The following is a 12,507-nucleotide window of genomic DNA, read 5'->3' as shown; positions in this document are numbered from 1 at the left end:
CTGAACGGACAAGACACTCCCTGCACTCAGCTGGTACATGTTCACTGCCACCAGGCCCAATGTTGCATCCATGACCAAGTGGTTCAGCTCTGTCTTGCTGCAGGAGAAGTTCAGATTTCCAGGCTATAGGCCTGCACTTGGGCCACCAGGCCCTGGAGTGTCAACAGGACCCAGAGCTGCCTCACCCTGGCACCTGAGGCTGGTTTTGGTCAAGTTACTTAACTTCCATGTGCCTCATTCCCTGTCTGCATGTCTGCTTCCAAAGTTCAATGGCACCTGGGCCACCATTGCCACTGCTCTCTGGCCTATGTGGCTTCCACTTGTTAAGCTTTAATTGTATTTCCTTGGGTTTGCAAAGAGGCAGGCTTTTTTCTCTAAAACTATTCAATCTTTCTTCTGTTATTTCCCAGTCTTGTGTCCTTATCCTATACCATCTTTTCCCTAGCTGTGCCTCCTCCCCTTTATGGTCACCATTTTGGCTTTTCCTACACATGTGCATAGTGAAAGGATATGCTCTATGCTATCTCTCTGTCCTCCCATCAATGGGGTGGACTCTTGGGGGTGACTGCAAAGCATCTTTCCTTCCTCCTCAGATGCCTGGAGTGACTGTCAAACTGCCCTTTCTTAGTTAATCTGGCTGGTTCTGTTTTTCCCCCTTCCTTTTGTTAATATATAACTAACTGCCTATGTAACAGTAGCTCTGGAGAACCACAACAGAATTTCGCCAATTGCTGGCCATACTCATGGACATGCATAAACAGTATATTGTCATGATTTAGAATTATACTCTAGGCTTAGATTTTAATGTTTGAATCCCAAATTAGCCATCTATTACCTTAAGACAAGCTGCTTAAACTCTCTAAACCACAGTTTTCCTACCTGTAAAATATAGGTAATAAAGGTAACTTCTTCATAGGATTATTGTGAGAAGTGAATGAAATATCTTCTGTACCTCACTTTTCTAAGTTGCATTGATTTATAGTTTAAGAAATTCCTGTGACTGTGTGCCTAGACCTGTGCCTCTCTCCCGCCAGATTCCAAGTGTGTTTAAGGGGGTGGGATTGGGACTAAAAAGGCACATATAAAATTAAGCACCACACTGAATATTATCTCTAGACAAGGAGGCAAAACCAGGCACTGCTGATGAGTTTAGCCAGATAAGACACAGAAAGTATTTCCTTCTCCTTTTTGGTTTTAAGTCTATTTTAAGTTCCTAGACTTCTTTAGCTCAGTCTGCACCTGGGGGCCACAGAGAAGATGGCTACTTCCATGGGAGTCCCTGCCCTGCTGTGGGTAACTCTGTTGCTCTTCTGTAAGTAGAGGTCCAGTCACCCTTCTTTAAGTGCCCAGAATGGATCTAGAGAGCACCTGGGGTGGGGATGACACTTTTAGCCGTGACTTCTTCTAGGCCATACAAAAACTACGGGACATTTTCCAGGGATTCTGTAGTGGGGACAAATTGGAGAGCAGAGGAAACCAAGCTGAGCAACACCTAAGCAAGAAGCCAGACTGAAAACCTAGTTTCTTGCAATAGCTCTGGCATGTTCCAGAGGGCAAGGGAAGGAGAATAGAGGAAAGAAAGAATCTCCTTTTCTCCTTGGATTTAATTCCTGAGAAGTTGATTGATTCTTAAAACTCCAAGATCCCAGTGCACAGGAGTCTTGGAAGGTTGGGGATAGACACTAACTTATCCTCTCTGAAATTTTGCAGCTCCAGATGGCATGTCAGCAGGTGAGTCCTCTGTCCTTTTCTCCCTACACTGGTTCCCTTTATTACAGCACCTTTGTTTTTTAATGATTATTCTTTGTTTTCTACTGATTATTAATCTGCTCTTCTGTGTTCAACATACCTCCCATATCCATCTTGCCTTGTCTTTCTTTTTTTTCTCCCATTGAAAAGTTTCTCATGCACCAATTCATTCTTTTGAGTCACCATCTCTTCTTTTTATGCCAACAACTATATCTGTTGAACATTTGAATGTCTCGGCTTCTCTTCCAGGCACTATTACATAACCTCATTCAATTCTTACATCATAATTTTTAATATTGCTATTTTATAATTGAGGATGCTTAAACTCAAATTCAGTGATTTTCTGGAGGTTACACAGCAAACAAAGAACTGTATTCTAACATAAGTCCCTTGGATCCAAGTCTGGCTCCCTTTCAGTTTCATCACCCCCTGATCTTTCCTTAGCTTCACACCTCTGTTCTTGGAAGCCTTTTAAGATTAATCCTCTTTATGTTTCTTATTACCTTCAGGAATGACATATATTTTTGATGTGTATACACTTACAACACAGTTATGCATCCATTATTCACTTATTCATTTGTTCAATGTACCACCCTTTGAGCTGAGCTATGGTTAAACATGACATTGTCTCTGCCTGAGAAGAGACTGAAGCCCTCATTTACAAATTATGAAATTAAAATAAAAAGAATTAGAATGAATTATTCTACACCACCTATTAAAAATTTTCATTTGTCTGTTTTTTAAATATCCTGCATTTTTGTTCTGTCTCTCTCTCTCTGTTGGGAGCTCCCTGTGGTCACAGTGGTATCCCCTCTTTTTCTAAATTCTAGGAATGAGGATAAGGTCTAATCAACAACAGTAAAGTGTAGACTAACAATTGATTGACTATTGGTATGTCTGTACTTTGAGGTCTAGACAATTAATTTTCAATGATTTTTTTCTCTATGTATCTCTTTTTCCAATTTGATCTTCTCAAAGTCACCTGGAAATCTACAGTGTCCTTGAATCCCCCATGGAATAGAATATTTAGAGGAGAGAATGTGACTCTTACATGTAATGGGAACAATTCCCTTGAAGTTAACTCCACTAAGTGGACCCACAACAACACCGTGTTAGTAGTGACAACGTCAAGTTTGGACATTATAAATGCCAGGTTCCAGAACAGCGGGGAATACAGATGTCAGAATAACAATCTTATTCCAAGTCAACCTGTGTATCTAAAAGTTTTCAGTGGTAAGTTCCAAGACCACAGAAATGTATATTCTCCCATGTGAAAAAAAGGCCTATCTGACAATGGGGAGAAGAAACCTTATTCCAAGGCTTAGGGTACCAGGGTGGGATTTAGGGTCTCTCATTTAAGACTCACCCATCTCTCTTCTTCCATCTCTTCCTCTTCTGCTTCCCTGCTCTTCTGCCTTCTTTTAATATTCTGGGTATTTCCAATGTTATTTCTCTTCTATCTTTTCTATATAGGTGCAGATGTATGTTATATGGTCAATGGCATGTGGGATATGTGAATATTGCAAAGAGCTACATATCTGAAATAGGAACAAAAGTTTCAATTTAAAGATTTGCTCTGCAATATCTGTGTGCAATGACCTGAATACTATAATGTATTCTTCATTTTGAAATGTATCTGTGTACATTTTTCATATCCTCTGCTTTTATTGAAAAAACATTTATGTTTGCTTTATCTTTATCACTTTCCTGTTGCTAATAATTAATGCAGCCTGCTTTGGCATATGTGGGTTAGTTAGGAAATGTTGAATGAATAAATTAATGATTTCATTTGAATGACTAGGATATCATTATATTTTACTTTATTTTTAATATAAATTTATTTATTTATTTAATTGTTATTCAAGTACAGTTGTCTCCATTTTCCTCCCACCATTCACCTACACCCCACCCATCCCTGCCTCCTACCCTCGATCCTACCCACTTTGGCTTTGTCCATGTGTCCTTTATACATGTCCCTTGACTGCCCTACCTCTATTTTCCCCCATTATCCTTTTACCCCCTCCCCCCTGGTTACTGTCAGTTTGTTCATTTCAATGTGTCTGGTTATATTTTGTTTGCTTGTTTGTTTTGTTGAAAAGGTTCCACTAAAGGTGAGATCATATGGTATTTGTCTTTTACCACTTGGCTTATTTCACTTAGCATAATGTTCTCCAGTTCCATCTATGCTATCACCAAGGATAGAATTTACTTCTTTCTTTCTGCTGCATAATATTCCATTGTGTAAATGTACCATAGTTTTTTTGATCCATTAATCCAATGATGGGCACTTAGGTTGCTTCCAGCACTTGGCTATTATAAATTGTGCTGCTATGAACATTGTGGTGATAGGTTCTTTTGAATTGGTGTTTCGAGATTCGTAGGGCATTAATCCCAGCAGTGGAATTGCCGGGTTAAAAGGTAGTTCCATTTTTTAGTTTTCTGAGGAAATTCCATACTGTTTTCCACAGTGGCTGCACAAGTCTGTATTCCCACCAACAGTGCACTAGGGTTCCCTTTTCTCCACTACTTCACCAGCACTTGTTTGTTGCTTTGGTTATGATGGATATTCTGACCAGTGTGAAGTGAACATGTATCACAATTTTTATTACATGTAATTCTGTATTTAATGTCCTTATCCTTATTTTGCTCTATATTTCAAAAGGTTTGGGCCCATGTCTGTTCCTTACATTATACCTCCAGTTCCTAACATAATACCTAGGAGCTAGTAAGTACTCAATACATTTTTTTAATAATGAGTCATTAAAAAATAAGAGTCTCTTTCTATGACTAAGGCCATTTTAAGAATTGAAAAGCATGACCCGGCAATTCCACTGTTGGGATTGTACGCTAAGAACCCTGAAATTCCAATTCAAAAGGTCCTATGCACCCCAATGTTCATAGCAGCACAATTTATAATAGTCAAGTGCTGGAAGCAACCTAAGTGCCCATCAGTAAAATGAATGGATCAAAAACTATGGTACATTTACATGATGGAATACTATGCAGCAGAAAGAAAGAGCTCCTACCCTTTGCGATACCATGGATGGAACTGAAGAGCATTATGGTAAGTGAAATAAGCCAGGCGATAAAAAGACAAATACCAGATGATCTCACCTATAAGTGGAACCTAATCCACAAAGCAAAAAGCAAGCAAAATATAACCAGAGACATTAAAATGAAGAACAAACTGACAATAACCAGAGAGGAGGTGAGAGGGGATAATGGGAGGAAAAGAAGGAAGGGTTTTCAGGAACATGTACAAAGGACATATGGACAAAACCAAAGAGGGGTAGGATCAAGGGTGGGGAGTAAGGACGGCTGGAGTGGGGAGAGTGGTGGGGGTAAAATGGAGACAACTGTACTTGACCAACAATTAAATTAAAAAATTAAAATTAAAAAAAAGGAACAGAATTGAAAAGCATACACCAAGGAAGAATTTTAAATGGAAATATGGCTAATTTGTACAAACATATTTTATCTAAGATCAATCTTAGAGGATATTTCCAAAATTTACTCTAAGGAAATACTTAATTTGTACTTAGAATTTGAATATGGGTGTTAAAACATTTTTTATTCGAGATAAAAAAACAAAGTTTATATATTTTTTAACTTCTTTTTTATTGTTGTTCAAGTACAGTTAAAATATATTTTATTTATAATATATACACATATAATAAATGTATAATTAATATATAAATATAAATTTTATTTATTTCTACTATGTAAACATATACATGCAATAATAAATATATTTATAAAATATATAATAAATTTATTTGTAATATATAAATACATTATAAACATATAATAAATACATATAATTTTAAATGTATTATATAAATATAATTTAAAATATAAACAAACTGTTTTATATATTATAAATAAATATAATTTAAATATATAAATATTATAAATGAATATAATTTCAAGTATATTACATAAATATATTCACAGTATAAACAATCTTTGTATTTTTATACATTGTAAATAATTTGATTTAAAATATATTACATAAATATATTTTAAAATATAAACAAGCATTGTATTTTTATCTCTAATAAAAAATGTTTTAACATGCATATGCAAATTCTAAATACAAATTAAAGTATATAGAATAGCTCCTTCATCTCCTTAGTGTACATTTTGAGAATGTCCTTCAGGATTGGTCTTAGATAAAGTATATCTGCACAAACTAGCCATATTTCCATGTAAAATTCTTCTTTGGTACATGCTTTTCAATTCTCAAAATGAAATTAGCCATAGAAACTGACTCTTATGTTTTACTGATTCATTATTAAAAAAATTTGTTGAGTGCTTACTAGCTCCAAGGTATTTTGTTAGGAACTGGAGATATAATGTATGGAACAGACATGGCCCAAACCTTTTGAAATATAGAGCCAAATGAGGATAAGGACATTAAATAAATAATTACATGTAATAAAAATTATGATACATGTTTTGAGAAAGTTTTGGGGTCAACTATGATTAATAATACAACTGGGAAATCCCTATGAGATAAAATAAGACAATATAGACAGTGTTCTAGGTTAAGATACACTAGGCAGAATAGGTTGACTTCCCACATAGTGGCTAGAACTAACAACAATGAGGCTAAAGGGAATACTAGGTTTCAGACCTTCCACAGATGGGCTCAGCAAAAGTTTCAGATAAATTTTATGACCCCAAACTTACTTTTCTGGAGGAGAAGAGATTTATCAATATAAAAGTTCACTCTAAGGATTATTTTTTAATTGACTTTATGAGCCAAGAAACATATTAATGATTAACAAAGGTTTCTGACACACACTCAATGCAGGACCTCATTTATTTTTATCTATTATCTATGTATCTACAATCTATCTATATCATTTATCTATTCATTTACTGTGTAATAAGTAACATAATAAATGCTCTTTAGATTGGCTGCTCCTTCAGTCTTCTGCTGAGGTGGTATTGGAGGGTGAGTCCTTCCTCATCAGGTGCCATGGTTGGATGAATAGAAATGTCTTCAAGATGATTTACTACAAGGATGGCAAAGCACTGAAGTACTGGTATGAGAAACACAACATCTCCATTACCAATGCCACAATAGGAGACAGCGGCAACTATTACTGCACGGGCATACTTTGGCAGATAAACTATACCTCTGATCCCCTAAAAATTACTGTAAAAGAAGGTGAGTTAGGAAAAGGAAAGGGAAGGAGCCCATTGCTGGGGAATGGAGAAAAGAAATTTCAGCTTGAAATAGTAACTGCTTGTAAAATGGTGGCAGCTGCGATATCTTAGAAAGTCTACTCAACTTCAAATAGGGAGGCCTAGGGTGTAGTATGTCTCTCAATCTCTGTCTTATATATTTTTTTATTTAATGGCAATAGTAATACCTACTTGCATTATGGAATATTTATGAAGATTAAATGTGGTAATATATGTGAAATGGTTTTTTATAAACTGTTAAGCACTACCCAAACATAACAGATTGCAATTAGTTTTGATCTCAAAGTCATCGGCTGCTCCTGGGGGATGACAATTATTAAATTGAAAGGAAGTTTCAAACTTGAAGGAACAAAGGCTATGAAGAGCTTGGAGAGTCTATTTCAACCTAAAGTCTGAGAAAAAAAAAAAGAACAAGTCAAAAAATAGGCTGTGTGCCTGTGCATTGGGAGAAGAGAAAGAGGGCTTGATGAGGAAAATAGGCAGGTGGGCTGCCTCTATGGCCAAGGAAAAGGACTATTTTTTACAAACTTTATATAAGAGAAGGAGTCTTTGAATATTTGCCTTATAAGACGGAAATCAGACTTTTTGCCCTGCAGAATTGGCTCATACTAATGTCTGTGAACGCATGAGACCAGAAGCCAGAATTAAGCTCTAATGGCTCTTCTCTGTTGAGACCTAAGTACTATTTAATTGTTGCGGGGCTTTTAGTATCTTTTTCTGTGAAATAAATGGTTTGGTCTAGACTTCATTAGAATCACTTGGGGAAATGAAATATATATATACTTATATATATAGATGTTCATATCTCATCCCTAGAAATTCTAATTTAATTGGTTTGGACAAGCCCTGAAAATCCAATTTTAAAAAGCCCTTTCAGGTAATGTATAGATAGTGTTTAGAGCCACTAGTCTGGGTGAGCTCTAAGCAATATCCAGCTTTAATATTCTGGTGTTCTATAACTCTAAAACAATCACAAAAAGCAGTAGTTTGTAAAAAGAGTAACATAGTGGAACTGGAAGGAAACTTAAAGATAATTTAGTCTGATATCTTCATTTCACCCAAAAGGTATGCAAGAATGATGATTGACTGATTGAGAAATAAGACACTGGTGACTCCCTGCCCTCACTCAGTCTCCTTTCTAACCCTAAATAATAGTATTGGACATTGGTATGTCAGCTCCAAGAAAGAGGTCATTTTTCCTATTACCTTCCCCCTTGGGCACATTGGCTAGAGAAACTGTTAGACCAGGGCTGTGGGGGAGATAGTCAGAACTCCTAAGGCTCTAGGGAGCACAATATAACAAACCTAAATTCAGGAGTGTCTCCTCCCTGAATCTGAATGCCATATTATGCTAGAATTTGATAGACCATGCTGGGTCCATTATATTATGGAGAATGAGGCCCTGGACCTCATTGTTCAATTTTTAATATGAGTTATGTTTCTTGTTCCATCTAGATTCCACCACACCTCACTGGCTACGATTGCATATCCCATTTTTGGTGATGATTTTGTTTGCTGTGGACACAGGGTTATTTATTTCAACCCAGCAGCAGTTTAAATCTATCTTGAAGATTAAGAGGACCAGAAAAGGCAACAAGCTTTCAGACCCACATTCTAAGTGAACTCCCACAAAGCGCTGATGTCATTGCTCAAGAAATATTTGCAAAAGCAATTTCTTTCTGGCATCAGCAATTGCTTCTTAATTGTCAAACACAACTCATAATGTACAAGAAAAATATGTGTTCAACTGTACTGTTCAGTAAACCAGCTGAAACTGGTTAAGTGGCATGTAGTTGTAAATGCTCAATAAACATCAGTTAAATAAGTAAAAGAACGTATAGATTCATTTATACATCTATTCATTTATTTATATGTCTGTGAAAGAGAAGTACAATTTGAATAAAAGAATTATGAAACCATATAACATGATTCTTCCAAGTAGTTTTAGGCTTGCCCCCCCTTTTGGTTTTGCTTCTAGAGGCAAAAATCATGAAGTTTTAGATTAGACATATGTCTTGACCATTGTAAATATGAGCTAGGAATGAGAAGACATGGTAGAATGATAGTGAGGCTGATCATTTTCATTTTCTCTCTTCAACTTACTATCCACAAGCTTCTAGGTCTTGGCAGAATCTTGGGGAGGTCTTGAGCTGTAGAACTCTGAGGATTTGGCTCAGTCTAAAATTTCCTTGTGATTGTTTTACCCCTCTAAAATCTCCCAAACATATCTTGAATACCCTTTTATAGCACCTAAACTAAGCATCTTGGAGAGATTCTAGTAAATAATAATAATCAAAACTCTCCACTCTGAAAACAGTCCAGAACTGAATAAATTGCAAGCAAAGAATTTAGACATTTTTGCTTTGTTGATGTCTCCTTTTGTTTTATGCCACTGCAACAATCGTTGGAAGCCCAGGATTCTCTCATGGAATACATGAGTCTATGTTTCAGCCTCTTATAAAGCCACCCATTAGAAAGAGATTAAACTATATATCAGAAGAAATGGATCTAAACACCAACTCTTCTATTTTCTATGTTTGTGATTTGGAAAATGTTTTTATACCTCCATGGGCCTTAGCACTTCATTTATAAAAGAAGACTAATAGTCATCTTGTCAACCTCCAAATGTTCTGAAAATTAAGTGAATGCCTGTATTTGGAAATTTTCTAAAAATGCAAAGATTTAGAAGGACTTCTAGTATGTATGAGATCCAATCTTTGTTCCCCCACTCCAACCCAATCCCACCTATAAATAGTTATACTGAGGGCTTGCAGAAGCTTTAGGGAAGAGAAACATCATGTTGTCAGTACTGATCATGAGCTCACAACAGTCAATGGAAGATTAGAGCATCCACAGTATACCTATGTTTTAGAATCATTAAAAACCAGAGGGAGAAGTGAACCTAGGGTGAACTTATTCAAGATCCATGACACTGACAAGTCCCATATTCTCCAAAGAATGTATTTGGGCCACAAAGTAAAATAAATTACTGGAGTGTTTTTTTGTTTTTTGTTTTTTTTAATATAGCTATTTGGTATGAACACTGTCCACTTTTTAAATTTTTAATTTTTTTTCTTTTTTTCACATTTTTTATTGTTCTTCAACCACAGTGTTCTCCATTTTACCCTCATCACTCCCCTGCCCCATCACCCCTAACTCCCACCCTCAATCCTAGCCCCTTTGACTTTGTCTATGAGTCCTTTATACATGTTCCTTGACAACTCTTCCCCTTCTTTCCTCCGTTATCCACGTCCCCCTAACCCCCTGGTCAGTTTGTTCTTTATTTCAATGTCTCTGCTTATATTTTGCTTGCTTGTTTGTTTTGTTGACTTTAGTCATTGCCTTTCATGACTTTGAATACTTCATTTTTTCTTTTTTTAATTGTTCAAGTACAGTTGTCTCCATTTTCACCCCACCACAACATGCTGCCCCACTTATCCCTGCCTCCCACCCTCGAACCTACCCCCTTTCACTTTGTCCATGTGTTCTTTATATGTGTTCCTTGGTAACCCTTCCCCTATTTTTCCCCATTATCCCTCTCTCCACTCCCCTCTTGTTACTGTCAGTTTGTTCTTTATTTCAGTGTCTCTGGTTATGTTCTGCTTGCTTGTTTGATTTGTTGATTAGGTTCCACTTTTGGTGAGATCATGTGGTATTTCTCTTACACCACCTGGCTTACCTCACTTAACATAATGCTCTACACTTCCATCCATGCTCTCACAAAGAGTAGGAGCTCCTTCTTTCTTTTTGCTGTGTAGAATTCCATTGTGTAAATGTCCCATAGTGTTTTTATCTACTCAATTACTGGTAGGCACTTAGGTTGTTTCTAGCACTTGGCTATTGTAAATTGTTCTGCTATGAATATTGGGGTGCACAGGTTCTTCTTTCCAGACCCTTCTTGCTTGTAAGATTTCTCTTGAGAGATCAGCTGATAATCTTATGAGAACTCCTTTGTAGGTAACTCTCTCCTTTCCTCTTGCTGATTGATTTTAAGATTCTCTCCTTATCTTTAATCTTGGGTAATGTAATTATGATGTGCCTTGGTGTGTGCTTCCTTAAGTCAGACTTCTCTGGGACTATCTGAGCTTTCTGGACTTCCTGGAAGTCTATTTCCTTCTCTAGATTGGGGAAGTTTTCCTTCATTATGTTTTCAAATAAATTTTCAATTTTTTGCTCTTCCTCTCCTCCTTCTGGCACCCCTATGATTCAGATGTTGGAACATTTAAAGTTCTCCCGGAGGTTCCTAAGCCTCTTCTCATTTTTTTGTTTTTGAATTCTTGTTTCTTCATTCTGCTCTGGTTGGATGTTTATTTCTTCCTTTTGCTCCAAATCATTGATTTGAGTCCAGTTTCCTTTCCTTCACTGTTGGCTCCCTGTATGTGTTCCTTTGTTTCACTTTGTATAGCCTTCATTTCTTCCTTCATTTTGTGACCAAGCTCAATCATTTCTGTGAGCATCCTGATCATCAGTGTTTTGAATTATGCATCAGATAGGTTGACTATCTCCTCACAGCTCATCTCTTTTTCTAGAGTTTTGATCTGTTCTTTCACTTGGGCCATATTTCTTTGTGTCACCTGTTATGTTGTAAGGGGCAGAGCCTTAAGTATTCACTGGGGCAGGGCAACCTTTTTGTCTGCACTGTGGCACTGCCTGTGGGGGAGGAGTCAGAGAGGGAACAATGCTGCTCCTTCACTCCTATCCAGCCCCACTTTCCAACAAACTCTCCGCTGAGACTGGGAGTTTCCCCTGCCTTTGCTACCCCCACAGGACTCCACAGCTAAAGGTTTTGAGTCCTTGTATTCCCAGTCATCTAGCCCCTCCCTTGCTTTCACAACCTGCTGCTTTGCTTTGGGTTCTCTCCACCTGGCTGCCTGTCTCTGCCCCTCCTACCTGTCTGGATGAATGTTTCTTTAACTCCTTTATTGTCAGAATTCCATGGAATTTGATTTTATGGCAGTTCTGGTTGTTTATTGTTTTTCAATTGGTTGTTATCTTTCATTTGATTATTCAAGGAAGTGAAGGGTTTCTACCTATGCCTCCATTTTATCCAGAACTTGCTGGAGTGAACCATAATTTTTTTTTGTTTTTTTGTTTTTTGAAATTGTTATTTCCCTGATGCTATTTGAGAAGGAGAAAAATGATATTGTAGCAACTCATGGGAAAGTTTTCAGAGGTTTAGATGTTCTTGCATCAATATGAAAGCGTTTTATTCTCTTATGTTTTATTAAAGAAAATAACTTCACCATTCATGTATACTATTAGTTAAAAGCTTAAGAAAGCATGTATCCAAATTGGTGAGGTTTAGGAATACCTACTGGTTTACCAAGAGATAAAAATTGCAACACAATGGGAAAAATCTATTTTGTTTGGTTTTTTTAAAGAAACTATGTATATACCTGTTCTGAAGATTGTGGTGGGTATGTTACCTATATTTCCTCCTCAATGTTTAGTTCCTGGAAAATTATTATTATGTGGCCATAACAAAGGTAGTTATGGAGGATCGGGTCTGAGTCAGGTGAGCTAGGCACAAAGTAATAAATCATG

The 12,507-nt window shown here is 36.7% G+C and overlaps 1 protein-coding gene across 2 annotated transcripts; it reads left to right on the top strand.

The window, feature by feature from the left end:
• The first annotated feature begins 1,176 nt into the window (after positions 1-1,176).
• On the top strand, positions 1,177-8,811 carry FCER1A (Fc epsilon receptor Ia). 2 transcript variants are annotated; one of them, XM_024571284.4, is made up of 5 exons: positions 1,177-1,312; positions 1,711-1,731; positions 2,728-2,982; positions 6,668-6,925; positions 8,419-8,808. In XM_024571284.4, the coding sequence occupies exons 1-5, from the start codon at positions 1,258-1,260 to the stop codon at positions 8,583-8,585; spliced, it is 756 nt and encodes a 251-aa protein (XP_024427052.2). In that variant the 5' UTR covers positions 1,177-1,257; the 3' UTR covers positions 8,586-8,808. The 2 variants fall into 2 exon arrangements, with proteins under 2 accessions (XP_024427052.2, XP_045039295.2); XM_045183360.3 differs by lacking the exon at positions 2,728-2,982 and having other exon boundaries at positions 8,419-8,811.
• Positions 8,812-12,507: the final 3,696 nt, after the last annotated feature.

The sequence above is a fragment of the Desmodus rotundus genome, chromosome 12 (assembly GCF_022682495.2).
Source record: "Desmodus rotundus isolate HL8 chromosome 12, HLdesRot8A.1, whole genome shotgun sequence".
Taxonomy (NCBI): Eukaryota; Metazoa; Chordata; class Mammalia; order Chiroptera; family Phyllostomidae; genus Desmodus; species Desmodus rotundus.
The sequence above is the reverse complement of the archived record's forward strand: the minus strand, read 5'-3'. Positions and strand labels throughout refer to the sequence as shown.